Genomic DNA, 16,018 nt, shown 5'->3' on the forward strand with positions numbered 1-16,018 from the left:
GCAGTCTCTGTTAACCGTGTTATCGTTTTATTGTTAAATAAACCACAAAATCTACAATAATAATAATCATAGTATCATAGAGTCTCCGTAGGAACGGAGGCGTTCGATCCTCGCTTAAAACACATCCACTGATTTATTTCTACGATTACCGATTATCGACTATTCTCGTGTGTGAACCGTGTAAAACTGAAAACATCCGACAAGTGAACGGTAGCGAAGCGAACGATGTTACTTAGTCATCGTGATTCGTCGGTATAGAATCGTTCAAGATTCATAGAGAACATCGTTATTATATCTTTTTTTCCATTTTCTTCGTCATCTTTTTTAATAACTCGAAGTTAAGTCGGTGACAATTCTTCGTGAATAATAGCAATATCGTAATAAGAGTTCGCTAGTGTTTTTTTTTTTCATTTTTCTTTCTGTCAGGTTTTTTTTTTTTTTATCATTTTTTCCTTTTGTTCTTTAATATCGCATATAGCGTCGCCGCGTTCTGTTTAATTACCTATACATACATATGCATATTCATATATATGCGCTCTGTTATTTTATACATTACATACATGTATATGTATGTACATGCTTGGGTTTCGTTCCCCCCCTCAAAACCCCCACTCCATTTCTCCATCGAACGAGTATTCTTTTTGCTCACACGCATCAGGCACTCCGTTTTGCTCGCACACAGCCACACGTTCGTTTTTTTTTTTCTTTTTTTTTCTTCTCATTTTTCTTCTCTTCTCCTCGCCAGCCATGATCTTTCACGGATCGGCAAGTTGTCTTAATTTTTTTAATAACTACGCTACTCCCTTTCTCTTCCGCTTCGTTTTCTTCTCCTCGTTTCCTCGAATCGCTCACGCTAACCACATTTGGTACATTCGCGGATTCTCTTCTTCCTCCGTTTCACAAATTATCTATATATATATATGATAATATATATATAGATATACATATATATATATATATATATTAACACAATTTTTTCCTATTATAATCGTGAGTAACGAGTAACCCTCTCGGTATGGCGTTTTACGGTTCGTCGCTGGTGTGAACGGTGCTGTCGATGATTAATAGTGCGTTATGGACGTTTCTTTTCTCTTGTTGCTTACTTTACAGAATATGTATAGTAAAAACGAGATTTCTACAGCTCGCTGAGTCGTTATAGTTCTATTATAGTATCGACGAATGGTTGGTTAGTGCTCACGATGGTTGGCCGACTATAGTCGGCAAGCGAATATAAAAGCGTACAGGCTTGCTGACTATAATCGTCGCGCGTGACAATTCTCGAGATTCGAAGCACGGTAATATGACTATAGTCAACAAGGTCCTAAATATGCGCTTCACCGCTGACTATACTCAACTTGCAGCTTAAGTAAGCGTATAATGACGGCCGACTATAATCGGCTTACAGTCAAAAAGTATATAAGTACGCAGGGACCGTCGACTATAGCCGACGAGTTAACTTAGATGAAAGACTTTAATTCCGTACTATAATCGTAAGGGTGAACGGTTGCACTCACCGTGCCGATAACAGATCAGCGACTATAATCCACTTAAGGACTCGAGTCGCACGTGCAAGTCACCGTAGCCGGTACGCGTTCTGTACTTGATACGATAAGGTTATAGTCAGCCGAAACAAGCGACCATCATGGTGACTATAAACGACGGCAGCATAGAAGGTAATCTTAGCCGACGTATAGACCTAGAAGAGCGAACTGTAGTCAATGAGAAGTCTCGCGAGACCTTTGATTACAGTCAACATTCGTCAAAAGCACATCCGCGACTATACTTGGCTCGCAGGCTTAAGTGTACGACTATAGCATATGGCCATACCGGAAGGGGTTAAGCACTCGTTTCACAGACGACTGTACGATCTCTGATCGACGTCATTGCACGACTATTATCTTTCCGCGCTACGACCGACCGTACGTTTGCACCCGTCCCTCCTCTTCCTCGTCCCACCGTTCTCATCATACTCTCGTCGTTTTCTTCGCGTTTCGTTCTCGTCTTAACACGCAGTCTCTACTTTCTGTACACCTGTTCGTCGTATTCTTTCGCTAAAATTTCGCCACGTGATCGAACCAAGTACAGGAAGTCTTGATAGCGATTGAGAGCGATACAGTCGGGGAAGAGAATCGCGTAGGACGATCGCCTACGAGTCTTCCGCGTGGAACTCGATTCTGGCGTGAATACCACGCGAGAATAATTAGCCGATCTCGTTCGGAAAATCGAATAACGGCCTTTTCCCGAGTATCGTGGAATTCGGCTATCGTTCGATACGATGGGAAAAGTAAAGTAAAGGAAAAGAAAAATTTTACAAGAATAACGCGGACGATCCACGCCAAGGAACGTTTTTCTCCGTGGAAGGTGAGAAACTAATGGTCGATTCTTTCCTGGGCAGGTCAATAAGGTATATAGATTATACATATTTATAATATATATACTTCTGAAGAGGATGTCCTATGGTTACATTCCTACAAGCGAGTACTTCAAGCGTATAGATACACGGGAGAAATAAAGGTTTGTACAAAGGGCGATCTCAGAGGGATAAGAATCGCGCGAGAACACGTGCGTGTTTCGACTATATCCTTGACTATACATACATCGTAGAAACGAGAGATATTATCGTTACATTGCTACTTAAATTGCCACTGCTATTTTTTTTTTCTATTCGCGAAAAATATCTCCCTATCTCTCGGAATCGCTGCCCCTAACTGCGAAAATAGTAGCAGTGTCTTTAAATATCGATCGACCGCGATGGTTTTTCCTTCTCCTTGACTTTTTCCTTCTCGATTCGTCGCTTCTTACCTTTAATGGAGGTAAAACGCGTGGAAGTGGTACGGACAGAATCGCCAGTGTGGTGCAAAAGTAAAAAGCTTATAAAAATTCGATCGTGTGTCGTAAGGTCCGTCTTTAAAATTTTCCACTAAAATGTCTCGAAGACTCGGCTTCGTCGGTTCGCCTTTTCCGCTCGATCGTTATGCTAACTCTCGATCGATACCGTTGAGTCCTGAACGAGTCCGATAATAGTTTGGATTTTTCAGTTGGGTCGCTTTTCCTTAATGAAATTAAATGTTTATTTATCGTATTCAAACCTAATTGTTTCGTAATATCGAACCATGAACAAATCCGAAAAAATTCCGGAATATTCATCGATATCTCTGCCACGGTATAACATTCGTTTGTTGACCAAAACGTCTGAAACCTCGTTGGATGAAAATAAAAATTTAGAGAGAAGAGCTCATCGATCAACGACGCAGTTTATCCATAGAGAGTTCGTTTATATTTCGTATTTTACGCAATAAATGTCATGTAAAACATAGATAAGAAATTAAGATAAAGTGCTTTATAATCAAACCACTCGATCCAAGCTATTATTGGTCACCTATATCTCAATCATACCAATTGAGAGTTAAACGACGTAAAATAGGGACTCGATTTCATCCTTATGTACATGCACGACTGTTCGTGATCGAGGTCGGAAAAGGGATGCGTGCTGATTAAAGTCTTAACTATTTTAGTTACTACTACTACGAATCGGGAGTACGGATAGTGACTCGTTGTCACGCGACTACGCGAGTACGTTTCGAAGATGGACCAGATTGAAAGTGGAACGTCTAGAACAGTTGCCATTTAGAATGAAGTACAAGCTCGGGCCTTGCGATAGACTATTTTCTTGTTAGAGCGCGATAGGTACAGCTTAGTCGTTTCTTCAAAAGTATTACAGAACCGACCAAATATTGGAATTTGGATTTTGGAATCGTGTAAATTAGTTGATCAGCCTCTTAAATTAGTCGCATGTATCGGAAATCATACGAAAAAAATGCTTACTAATAAAAAATACTCGTAAATAGATTCGACGAAACGTTCGAGCTACGGTGCCACGTTTATCAATGAAATTGTTAATAATCGGAAATTATATCGTACAGCTGTTTGCCATTTTAATTCGACTTGTAATTATTTGTAACAAATGAAGATGTTACACGATAAACGTAAGAGACACGTTAGAAAATGAGATTAGTTTCCCAGGATTACAAAGAGTACTGATAACATTGAGCCTATAACACGTGAAGTTTAATACGAAATTTTTATTGCGTCGTTCGTTCAAACTTTACATTCGTGTAGAAACGAAATTACTCGTAAAAAAAAGAATACAGTTATTTTTTTTTGTTTTTTTTTTTTTGTTTACGATCCACTCGAACCAATCGAAAACGGAAGCAAATATAATTCGTTTATTTATTGACGAATTTCGTATTAAATTAATCACTATTATAATTTAAAAACATATTTGTCCTTAAAAATATCGTAATAATATATATATACACATATACATATATACACACATATATATGTATATATATATATATACACTTCGCAGCGAAATGAATTTACAGATACAGAGTTTCTTCCCCTCGTTTTGCTTTTAAATCGATTACTCACCACCGTCATAGTTCGTACGATACGAAAAACTAAAACGAAACGGTACGAAATCGGAAATGATCGTAACTAGACTGCAACTTTTATGCAAGCTTGTTTTTTCTTTCTTTTTTTTTTTTTTTTTTCGTGGACACAAGTAAAAGAATAAAACTTAAATAGAGATTCGTTTTATCCATTAAAAATTACAACGAGTTTACTACTTCGAATGCTTCATATATTTCGGTATGTTATATGCATTCTGTGCATCTCTTTGTATCTTTAAAACTCTGTAGGAATGCATAAAAATCCGCAGTCTAATCGTAACAATAAACTACAATTCATCGCAATTCAAGCGTTTGCTGTTCATCAAGCGTACAATATCGGACATATACAGTGCTTAACTACACTACTTTAGCCACGATCGTTCAAAACGTGCAATTCGAATAGAATTCTCGACTTAATTTTTTTTTTTTTTTTTTGTTTCTCGTGAATAATACGAACGATTAATGGTCCATCTTGGAATTTCCGTGGAATCAGCGGAAAGATAGTAGCTTTTTTTTTTGCAAATAGAAATAGCTACTGGAGCATCAGGGACAGCCCATGACGATAATCTCTAATTCCATGTTCGAAGCTCAGTGGTTCTCGAAGGAGGTTTCATACATGATCAGATAATCGTTTCTGTTCCACAGAGACACTCGATAAGGATATCATATATTTATGATACTTATGATTCGTCCAAAGCATCGAATCGAACGCAAAATATTTGATTCGTGGCTTTAATTAACGACAGAAAGCCATCGCTAAATCTCGCTCGATCGGTACAGCAGCGATTAAATATACGTATACCTCTTGCGAGTTAACTTCTTTTTTTCTCTTTCTCTCTCGCTCCCTTTCTCTCACGTATATACATATGCACACCACACACGCATACATATATGCATATATATACATATTAAATTACTTTATTAATTTGTTTTCTTTACACAATTATTACAATTTATTTACTAGGTGATTCGAAACGGTGCGACATGATGATAGTAATAAGAAGACAAAGAAAAGAACAAAAAACTGGTGGTCTCTGTAGTGGTAACGGTAATGAAAATGTCAGGCAAACGACGAATATAGTTGTTCTCGAAGAGTCAATTAATCATTTTTTTTTCCCTTTCTCTCCGTCTAAATCGTGTTTCCCTCCATGTCACTCTCATTTACTCCCATATCTTTCACACTCTCACGCGCATCTTCCATTCAGCTCCTCTTTCTCTCTTTACAACAATGCAGCAATATCATTAACTGCTATCGTTAAAAATTAATCTACATATTTATATAGATATACACACATATACGTAATTCAATCGTATGCACGTATTATATGTATATACCTATACGTATGTATATGTATATTATATACACACACATATATGTAAGTATTTATATATATAGACTTTCAGTATTTTACATGGGCTCTTCCCTCACCAGATGATTTCTCTACATTTTGCAAATGTCTGTGTAATGTATGTTTGCGTGTATGTTTGTAATCGAATAACGCTAGAGTCTCTTGAAAGAAGAGAAGAAAAAAAAAAAAAAAAAAAAAAAAAAAAGAAAACGAGGCAAAATAAGGAAATGTCCGGTGTCCATCCACTAATAATTGCACGGAATACAATTCAATTCGTCTAATTTATCGTGGATTTCATCCCTTTAATCATATATGATTCTCATATCATGATTATCATATCTTCCTTCTTCCTCGGACTATGAATTAACTTTCCGCCTTATCTAACCGGTGACGAAATAATGTTCGAAGCACGCAAAATCGCAGAACACGAGAAAGACTGGATTAGAACTAAATCGATGAATTTCTTTATTAATCGAATAATCACGACAATTAACCAACAATTTATACTTCAGGTTGTCCATGAATTTTTCACATTCGTCTTTTTTTTTCTTTTTTTACTTTTGTTTCCTCTTTATATATTTTATTTCGTTCTACTTTTCACAGTTAGATTCACGACCATTTTTCGGTTTCTCGTCGGTCGGGAAGATCAAAATTAATAATCTCCGTTTGAACCTGTTCGGTTGATAATTCTTCCTCTTGTTTTTACGCACGGATATCACGTCTCCTTTTTTTCAAGATGTCGGTCGACAAGGAGAACGAAGATACATCAAGCCAGCTGCTGCCTGAACATATAAATAATTTAAATCTACAATAATTACATATTTCTTCGTTTCAATCATATATGAAAACTATATCGCATGCTTATGTAATCTGTTCGAGCTCCTTTGAACTGTTCTCGACAGCTATATAGCTTGCCTAATGTTTCTTTCAAGGGATCCGTTGTCTGACGGCGGAAAAATGATGGCTCAATTATCAAGCAAACGCAGAACTAATGGCGCCTATGGAATCTTTAGCTTTACGCTTGCAATTTTTGATGATCGAAGGTCGAAGTTTATAAATTTTGAAAGAAACGAATCGTTATATAATTATTTAAATAATACGTTGTATAATTTTAAACAATAAATGAAGAGGCGACCATTATGTTAGCATACACTTAATACGTATGGATTTATGTGCGAGTAAGTGCTGGAAAGATACCACCATTATTAAAAGTGCCACGATCGATACATATCTGAACATCCTGCTTTTTCTCTTTCAACGCAAAAACGACAAATTATCCTTCGGTCGTCAGAACGCAAAGACTCGTCTTCGTAATTTTCACGATCGTGTATCAAAAATCTTATGTATTTCCCTCCGTTTTCGCGTGTTTAGACTAGAGGAAAAACGAAATCGATAAATTCATCTAACTGTTCAGCTAGTAACGAAGGAAACCGTCCGTGTTAATTGTTTAAAAACGTAATCTACATCATATCAACGTTCGTTAAAACTCTGAAACAAGTTCTCTTTCTCTCCCATTCTCACTCGCTTGCTGTCCCTTTCATTCTCCCACTCATACTTCCTCCCACGTTCTCACTCTGCTGCCATTCTATTTTCTTTCTTTCTTTTTTCATTTTCCCTGTTCTTTTAATCAACGTTCGTCTTTTCCCTCTGTCTCTCTTTAAAAGGAAGAAAAAAAAAAAGAAAGGAACTAAATGATCGTTCGGTATGGACTTTCATCGGCAGCCTCTCTTTCGTGACTTCTTGCGGCGCGATATGATATGTAGAAACGTGCAAAATGGTGGCTAGGTCACGCGCGACATGCCCGGAAAGGTTCAGGGGTTCATTTCTTTCGTTTCGTTCCGCAGAATTGAAATTCATCACGCAAAATGCACAAATTTCCTTCGTACACCTCTTCTTTCGTCTTACGATTCTCCAAGACTACCATAGACGAGACAGCGATCTAGGTATTAAAAAAGATTCAACGATCTCGATCGAAGAAATTCAGAGGCCTCGTACGACTGAGCTTTCTCTCTCGCGGGCATACAAAGTATGCATGGTGATGCGCACGAAAGGATAATTTCATAATTTGCTTACAAATCTTGTTCTTACTTTTTTATCGTCTGTCGTTCACACGCTGATACAGAAAAAAGAAGAGGACATTCGAAATTTGTCGAAAATCTAAAGCACTTCGGACGTAAGAAAAAACAACTTGTCGTGGTCATTTAAAAAGAAAAAAAAATCGCTCTCTGATGCGTAGAGCTTTGTCGCGTGTGATGAAAAATATCGCTCGGCGAAGCCGAGGGTTCGGTAAGACCAACGACAGAAATATATAATGATAATCGCGCGACGATTAAATCCGTAACAAATAGTGTACTCGAATTAATTCATCCATTAAACAGAGGATCGTACTCCAACATATTTTTCTCCTTTTTTTCTCTGCTAATTGTACTGGTATACGCAGCATGTCTCACGTCGCGGACATTCGTCTTACGATAAATAGAGATTGTGCACGCAAATTACTAACGTGTGTGTTTATGTGTGTGTGTTTTTGGTGTTCAATCGTGACATTCTCCGCGTGAAAATTTCCCTATCAGTTGCGACAGCATCGATCGGCGCTTGAATCTTGAACACAATAAGAATATTATCTATGTAACATGCGTGTTCTTTAATACAATATATAGCGATAAGTATTGTAATCGTCATTTCCCTTTTTCCAGTTCGTTGTTACGCATTCAAGAGGAAACGTCCGAGTCTCGGCTCCTATTCATGCTGTTCTTCGCGAAAGCTGAGAATCTAGCGATCTCTTTCTCCTTGAATCACTAAAATTTGTCGAAGCCCGTGTTAAAAGGCAGATGGTTCTTGTATCTCTTTAATAATCGCGATGATCGTGTAGCTGTTTATTTTTGTGTGTGTGTGTGTGTGTGTGTCTTTGTGTGTGTGTTGTGTGTGTTGTCGAATTATGAGATGACGACGAGGCAAGCAACGTAACGCGCTACTAGACATAGTGTATCGTAATAGATTACACATCGTTTGGTTTTTCTTCAACTAGAAAAAGTTCGCGTTCGTTATTATCTTTCTTTTTTTTTTTTTTTTTTTTTTTTTTGTTGTTTTGTTTCTTTCTTTCTTTGTTTATAGCAATTATCAATTAAAAGAGGTTACGAGCCAGTTCCTATAACATATATATACATTGAATTGAATTGTTTGTTATGCTGTTTTTGGCAATAAGGTGGCAATCAAGCGTTCGCACACGCCACTCAGAATTCGAGGTGTCCTCAGGCGAAATCGTTATAAAGAGGGGAACTATTCATCTTCTTTATTCAATAATCCTATAATATTTCGTCGTTCGTGTTTCAAGCGAACAAAGCTTAAAATACCACACTGGTATCGCCATTTGCATCGAGTTCAAAAAAATTTACAATTGGGGATTCTTTGTGTTATGTGTATGTTATATCGTCTATGGACATCCTCCTCAGAAGAATATCGATCTTCCTTCTATTCTGTTTTTATCTTTTTTTTTTTTATTTCGTCCTTGCTATACCGTACTTGAATTTTTTTCTTTTTTCGTTTCTTTTAAGGCTAGTTTCTAACACGCGAATTCTTGGCTTTTCCTGTCTTTTTTTCACTCTCGCTCCCTCTCTTTCTATCGTTATATCTCTCTTTTTCTCCTTTTCTCTCATTCTCTCTTTCCCTTTCTCCCTCTCCCTCTCTCTTTCTCACTCTCTCGCCGTGTTTTCTATCATTTGTTGTTTAATTAAACGTTAAAAATAGAAAGCAGCTTAAGCCATGTTCGACTGGCCGGGGTCTGTGTTCTTTGAAGAGGACAGCGTGTTGGTGTTCACGTTATTATCACTAGAGTTACCGCTACTCCCCGCGACCGGTTCCGACTGGCCTCCAGGATTTTCCGAAGTCTGCATGTACTTCGGTTTTAGGATCGAGTTTAGCGACGGTTGAATTCGTAGCTCGTACTCTGTAAAGTTAAACAAAGGGGGAAGCTCTCGCCCATTTGGTAATCGCGTCCCCTGCTCCCGAAGTTCGTCGAAAAACGGATGAGCGCACGCTTCCAACGGTGTGATCCGGCCGGATGGCGTGTACTCCAAAAGTCCAGCGACCAGCTCCATCGCTTCCGGAGGTGTGCGTGCCCTGAACACCTGTAATCATCGTCGTCGTTAGTTTCAATTTATCCTGGTAACATTTTCGTGGTTAATCTGTGGCTAACAAGGAGAAATCTCGAGACGACCTTGTTTCTCGATGTTAATTTCTGTTACTGCACGAAGGTTCGTTAAGAAAGAAAAAATTATTCCTCGGGACTTGCCCATTTTTTATAGTAGCGAGGATTTTACAGTAGAGGCAAGAAATTTTGTTCGTCTGTTCAGGGTTAAGTATAATATACTCGCTATTAAATTGTCCATGTTCATGCAAATGTATATTTTTATGAAAGATTTATAGCGAAAAAGTGGATGATCGGGAAGTAGCCTTGAATTAAAAAAAAAAAACTTTTCACCTCCACCATAAGAAATCGCATAGCAACACAAACTGAATGAGATCCTATACCACAAAGCAATAAAAAAACGGCAGCAATACGTTCCGCTTACATGTTCGTTTGAAGTTTCGTATCTGATCAGTGTATATTAGGTGTATTACAATTGATATTAGTAGTGATGAACTGCTTCGGTTTTGATATTTCTTCCCGTATAAAAGTTTATCCATCCGAGGAGCTGACCGTTCGGGAGACGAAGTCAGATTCGTTCGATATTCACTGCCTTTTTCTGTTCTCTAATAAAATGTGTTTACTCCAGGAGAATATAATTCGTCCAGAGGAAGATCGTCCGATACATAAAATTAACGATCCATAAAAAGTGACTAAAATCGTATGAATAAGATACTCGGCAGGCACAAAAGCAGTGCGTGAAAGTGAAAGAGACGATAAATTTAGATCTTACGAACAGTAATTTGGTTTCGCAGACAATCTGTTGTCGCTCTTTACCATGTACAAGAGAGAAAGAAACGAGATGAAAAGAAAAGAAAAAAAAAAAAAGAAAAGAATAATTGCATACCATTTTCAAGTCAGTGAAAAATATTTTTGTTCACCACCAGAACATTAGAGTAAGTGATACACCGAGATTTTGAACAGATCTGTTTCTATTTTAAAAGTTAGTAACGTGGATGATGATGATGATGATGATGATGATGATGATGATGATGATTATGAGATAGAAAAATGGATATTACACATGAGTTCGAGAAAAGATGCACGTCGAGCGATTTGTGATGCGAAGAATCGAAATGAAGTTTTGGTTTTTTTCAATCGTCGAGGCTCGTCGTCCTCCGTTCGACACAGCGGTAACTGAGCATCGTATCCAGCTTATTTCTTACCGTTTCAGATGCTGAAAATGTTGGTTATACTGGTTAGTAATATCACGGGCTAGAGAGAAAAAAAAAAGGAATATTTGCCAGCCAGTAAATGATAAAGACACATTGCTTTTTGAACAGGGGACCACTTACTCTAATCTTTTGGTGCTCCGTGGAACACTTTAGTCCACTCATTCGTTGAAGCATAAACTGTAACCACGAGTAACCATGTGTTGATGAATGTGATTAGAGCCGATTTGTTAGTTAGAAGGAACAAGACTGCGGAACAAGACCTTACCCTTCAACGATTCCATCGCTATTCTTTACAATTCTTTTCGCACAATGTGCTCGCAAGAAACCTTATTAATCCAATTATAACGTTTCCCTTACAAAGGGATCGTGTGAAGAGTGTGCACTGATTTAAATATCACGTTTTTCTCTTTTTCTACGCTAGTTTTACATTTGCATAGACATTAAATATTTCAATTTTAAATGAAATATCCTTACTCCTCCGAGATATAATTTCTAACGAAAATAAAATTTGGCAAATTACCGAATATCTATGCAAACGATGTTGTTTCTCGGTAGACCTACTATTCTTATATATTCTGTAAATCATTGAAATCAGAGCACACCAGATCATCTGTTTCCCCCGTTAGTCACGAAACCGCCAAACATGTACGCAGTACGCAGTTACGAAATTAGACGAGCTACACGAAAAACCGTCTCGACAGTGTAACGTATTGCGCGCAAAGAGCGCATAATACAACGAGTAGATCAGATGATAGGCTACCTTTTGCCATGGGTGCGCCTTAATCTGTGGAAATTTGAACTCGGTATAGTTGGGATTCATCTCACGTATCTGGTCGCGTGTAGGTGTGCCGAGCACCTTGATGATCTCGACCAGTTGATCCACGCCACTATCTCCGGGAAATATCGGTTGGCCGAGCAACAATTCTGCTACCACACAGCCTGCGCTCCACACATCTGTAAACACGATAAAACTTTTTAATTACACATAGAAACGAAAGAAGAAGAAAAAAAAAATAAATCTTTCTATTTTCTGTCCCTCCTTTTTCCTGTATTTTATATTTTATATTTATTTTATATTTTATATTTTGTATGCCATATTTCTTTCTAGTTTATCATATTCGTATAAGTAAAGTGCCTTGACGCATTGCCAGCCAATCTTTCAATCTTTAACGTAATAAATAGACTGCGGATGTTTATGCAAATTCATACTTTCATAAGCATGACTAAAAAAAACGGAACTTAAATAGAACCGTAAATACTGTTACGGGGTCGATTCTGTTCCTCTTGCATGATTCTTTGTCCATGCTACGTACATTCTATATATATATATATATATATTCTATACAGTTCTGCAGATACGATGTATTTAGATCTGTACGAGTCGAGGCTACGGAAACGACTGGCTGCTGTCCTTTCTATTTAATCAATATCCCGGATATAGGTAAAGTCGTCTTCTTGATTTTCTGTTGCGATACGCACTGCCTTTAACGTTCCACGCTGCGGCTGTCCGATAGTTTTGACGTTCCACATTGTGACTTTCATACTTTCAAATATCCAGAATTCTATTATAGCAATCTGCTTTACTTTGGATATGCGCTAATATACGCTTGTACATATCGTGTATAGCCTACGTTTTTACACGCTCCAATATTTTTCAAATTTGGAATGATTTTCGCACGTATCGAACAAGTAAGAGATTTTATAAAAATTTACTAAAATACCTTCAAGTACGTAGTTCAAGCTGATAAAATTCGAACGTTCAAAGAAGGTTGAAGAACCTTTTATTTACAATTAACCAAATTAGTATTCTGCTAGGCACGTGAAACAGTCTACGGTACGTCATTCAATGAATTAATTTAAATTGAACGATATTAACAATAAGAATAATACGCAAGTAATCGTACCAATTTTCGTGGTATAATCGATAGCACCAAAGATTAATTCGGGTGCGCGATAATAACGACTACAGATGTAAGACACATTAGGCTCTCCTTTCACCAGATGTTTAGCAGAGCCAAAATCACAGAGCTTCAAGACACCGGATTCTGGGTCCAGGAGTAGATTCTGTGGCTTGATGTCCCTGTGACAGATCCCCAGCGAGTGGATGTATGCCAGAGAGCGGAACAGTTGGTACATGTACAACTGGAAATATATTATTAAAAAATGATATTAGAATGTTATGCATGAAATTAAAAACGTTCTGATTATAGCGACTGGTGAATCGAATACGAGGAAAGCTTCGGTTAGTATACAGTTGAATTGCGTCTATCGATAATTATGGATAATTATTCTATGATTATATGTCAGATCGAGTAATTTTGCAATCTTATGACACGTCGTTCTGTAGAATGAAACGAGTTCGTATTACGTGTATGAGTCGGTATATTTATAAGCTTCGGACTTTTACGGTTGATTAAGATAATGATATTTTTGTATTAAAGATGCCTTGGTTATTTATTTCTCAACAAATTGAGAATTATGCTGTATTCTATTTGAAATTATTACGTCATGTATAAAACCTCTTGCGGTAGTAGTTGAACGATCGTTATTGTAATTTTCAGCTTACCTTAATGAAATTTATCGGTATGGTTTGCTTGCTTTTGTTATAATGCCGAGCGACTTTATACACAGTTTCAGGTATGTATTCCAACACTAGGTTCAGATAAACCTCGTCCTTCTAAAAGAAATTCGCAAAGTCTTTCGTTAGTACGAATCTACACCATCGACATACGAAGGTGTACCGTTTCAAAAGCACACGCGACTCGAAAGTAAATTCTTTTGCACGGGGCTTTGTTGCTTGTTTCGTCGTAGAAATCGATCAGCATGAATTTTATACGACGATTTACGCGAAGTGCCTTTGAACCGTGCACACGCAACTCCAGAAGATTATTTTCTATAACTAGTCAAGCTGCGTTAGCTACTACAGCTTGAATCAAAAATATAGTCACTCAAGGATACACTCCACTACTCAAAGTTAAGAAAAAACAAGAACAACGATTATAAAGTACCGTGCGAAAGTTTTAGGCCACCCATCGAACAACGATCTTTTGTATTTTTTTTTATTTCTCGATGTCATTTTAGATTCGTCGTTACTTCTTAAAGCAGATGTTTAATTCGAGAATTATTGATCATTCGTTTAAAAAGATAATAACGGTGCTTCACTGTTTCTTAGATCTAGTCGAATAATTTTTTAACAATAATTGAAATTTACTTTGTACCATTCGATATTTTGTTTTCAGTATTTCAAATAAATCACATTTTTCGTTTCCTCCGTTCTGATCGACAGCTCATCTTAAATCTATCTAAACACGCGTTTTATAACATCCAGGCAATAACTGAACACAATTTTCTAATTTCCTAATATCCCCTCCTAAATATTTCCTAAAGATACGATTGATAAATATAACGATGAATAAAGCTCGCTATCATAGACGGCCTAAAACATTTGCATCGTACCGCATCTCTATATAAAATCAGTCTATTTAGAAAAAATAAAATTCCAGAAATAATTGACACTGTGCAACACACGTGGAACCAAACTATGATTCGTAGGGGTGAGGGTAGAGTTTCCAATATGATTGGTGATGGGGCTGGCGGCCTTGAGCAACGAAGTTCTTTGACTCAGGCTATAGACTTCGTATTTAGTGTTCTACGATGTTCGCGGCTGACACATAACAACAAAAACGTGTTATCGTTTTTTTGTCGTTAATCTGTCTACGTGTAAGCGGAACTGCCTAAATTCTCTCAAAAAAAGGACCTCTCCGTCAAAACTACTGGGTACTCTCTTGTTCACTTACGTCCACATGAAAAACTGGATTAGTTGCGTTTAAGATGTTCTACAAAATAACACAACAACGTCGCATGCATTAAACTAACAATGAATACTTGGCGTTTTGTATCATTGTGTATCATTCGAGAGAAATCAGAAGTATCGTTCTACTGCATTTAATTCCAAAAGTATTCGAACAGTAGCAAACTGCGGTTCAAAAATCAATTAAATTTGTTTCTTTTTTTTTTTTTTCTCTCTCAAAATGCTCGACAAAATTACACGTAATTGTTAAATCAAACGATTTTTTGATCCCATGGTAGGTAATGTTTAAAAAAATTTTGAAGAGGATAAAAAATCTCGTTTAGCTTCGAGCATCGATCGTCTGAAAAGACAATTTTAGTAACACGGGATCGAGTGAATTTTAAAACTGCTTCCCTGTAAAAAAAAAAAGAAAGATACAAAATACGACATCATATTCTTCCTTTGTACACCTCAATTCTTTCACAATTAACTCAGATATATCGTTATTAAATTTTGTTACTATCCAAATACTTTTAGGGAATATCTGTATATCGTGAGTATAATTGAAGAAAAAGAAGAAAAAATAAAGAGAGAGAGAGAGAGAGAGAGAGAGAAAGAATCAAGGGAAATAATTTGCGTGACGCAAGAAACGTTCGAATAAGAAAAATTGTGTGAAAAGAAAAATCCACTTTCTTGTGGAGTAGATCGTACGTCCAACAATAATTGCTTCAACGTTCAAAATTTCAATCGAGTGTACGGAATTATCGTTAAAAAGAATCTTAATAAATAGTTACCTTATCGCCACTGGAGTAGAAGAAGTATTTCAGTTTTACAATGTTGCAGTGCTCGAGACGCCGCATGATTTGTAACTCCCTGTTCTATAAATAAAAGGAAGGGAAAATCTGATTAATTCGCGTAGTTCCTCGTTCGTGTTTACTTCGTCGCGACGACGGTGTTTCCCTTATCTTCGATTAGAATCGTTGTTAAGCACGTTTGTTGTTACATTCGCGAGATTTAATACGGAGATTGAGGTCGTGGATTATCGTTTCTCAAACATTGCAATC

At 37.2% G+C, this 16,018-nt stretch overlaps 1 protein-coding gene across 8 annotated transcripts in view; it reads right to left on the minus strand.

Annotated features, from left to right (window-relative positions):
* Positions 1 to 6: 6 nt before the first annotated feature.
* The window catches only part of LOC139987127 (protein kinase shaggy), a 66,495-nt gene continuing 50,483 nt past the window's right edge, over positions 7 to 16,018 (minus strand). For 7 of the 8 annotated variants that reach the window (XM_072003063.1, XM_072003062.1, XM_072003061.1 and 4 more), the window contains 6 exons: positions 15,749 to 15,832; positions 14,962 to 15,000; positions 13,731 to 13,841; positions 13,069 to 13,306; positions 11,925 to 12,118; positions 7 to 9,930 (listed from right to left, as the gene is read on the minus strand). In XM_072003063.1, the coding sequence (XP_071859164.1) occupies positions 9,559 to 9,930; positions 11,925 to 12,118; positions 13,069 to 13,306; positions 13,731 to 13,841; positions 14,962 to 15,000; positions 15,749 to 15,832 (1,038 nt within the window). In that variant the 3' untranslated portion in view covers positions 7 to 9,558. The remainder of the gene's footprint in view (positions 9,931 to 11,924; positions 12,119 to 13,068; positions 13,307 to 13,730; positions 13,842 to 14,961; positions 15,001 to 15,748; positions 15,833 to 16,018) is intronic. The other variant, XM_072003058.1, reaches the window with a different exon arrangement.

The sequence above is a fragment of the Bombus fervidus genome, chromosome 5 (assembly GCF_041682495.2).
Source record: "Bombus fervidus isolate BK054 chromosome 5, iyBomFerv1, whole genome shotgun sequence".
Lineage (NCBI taxonomy): Eukaryota > Metazoa > Arthropoda > Insecta > Hymenoptera > Apidae > Bombus > Bombus fervidus.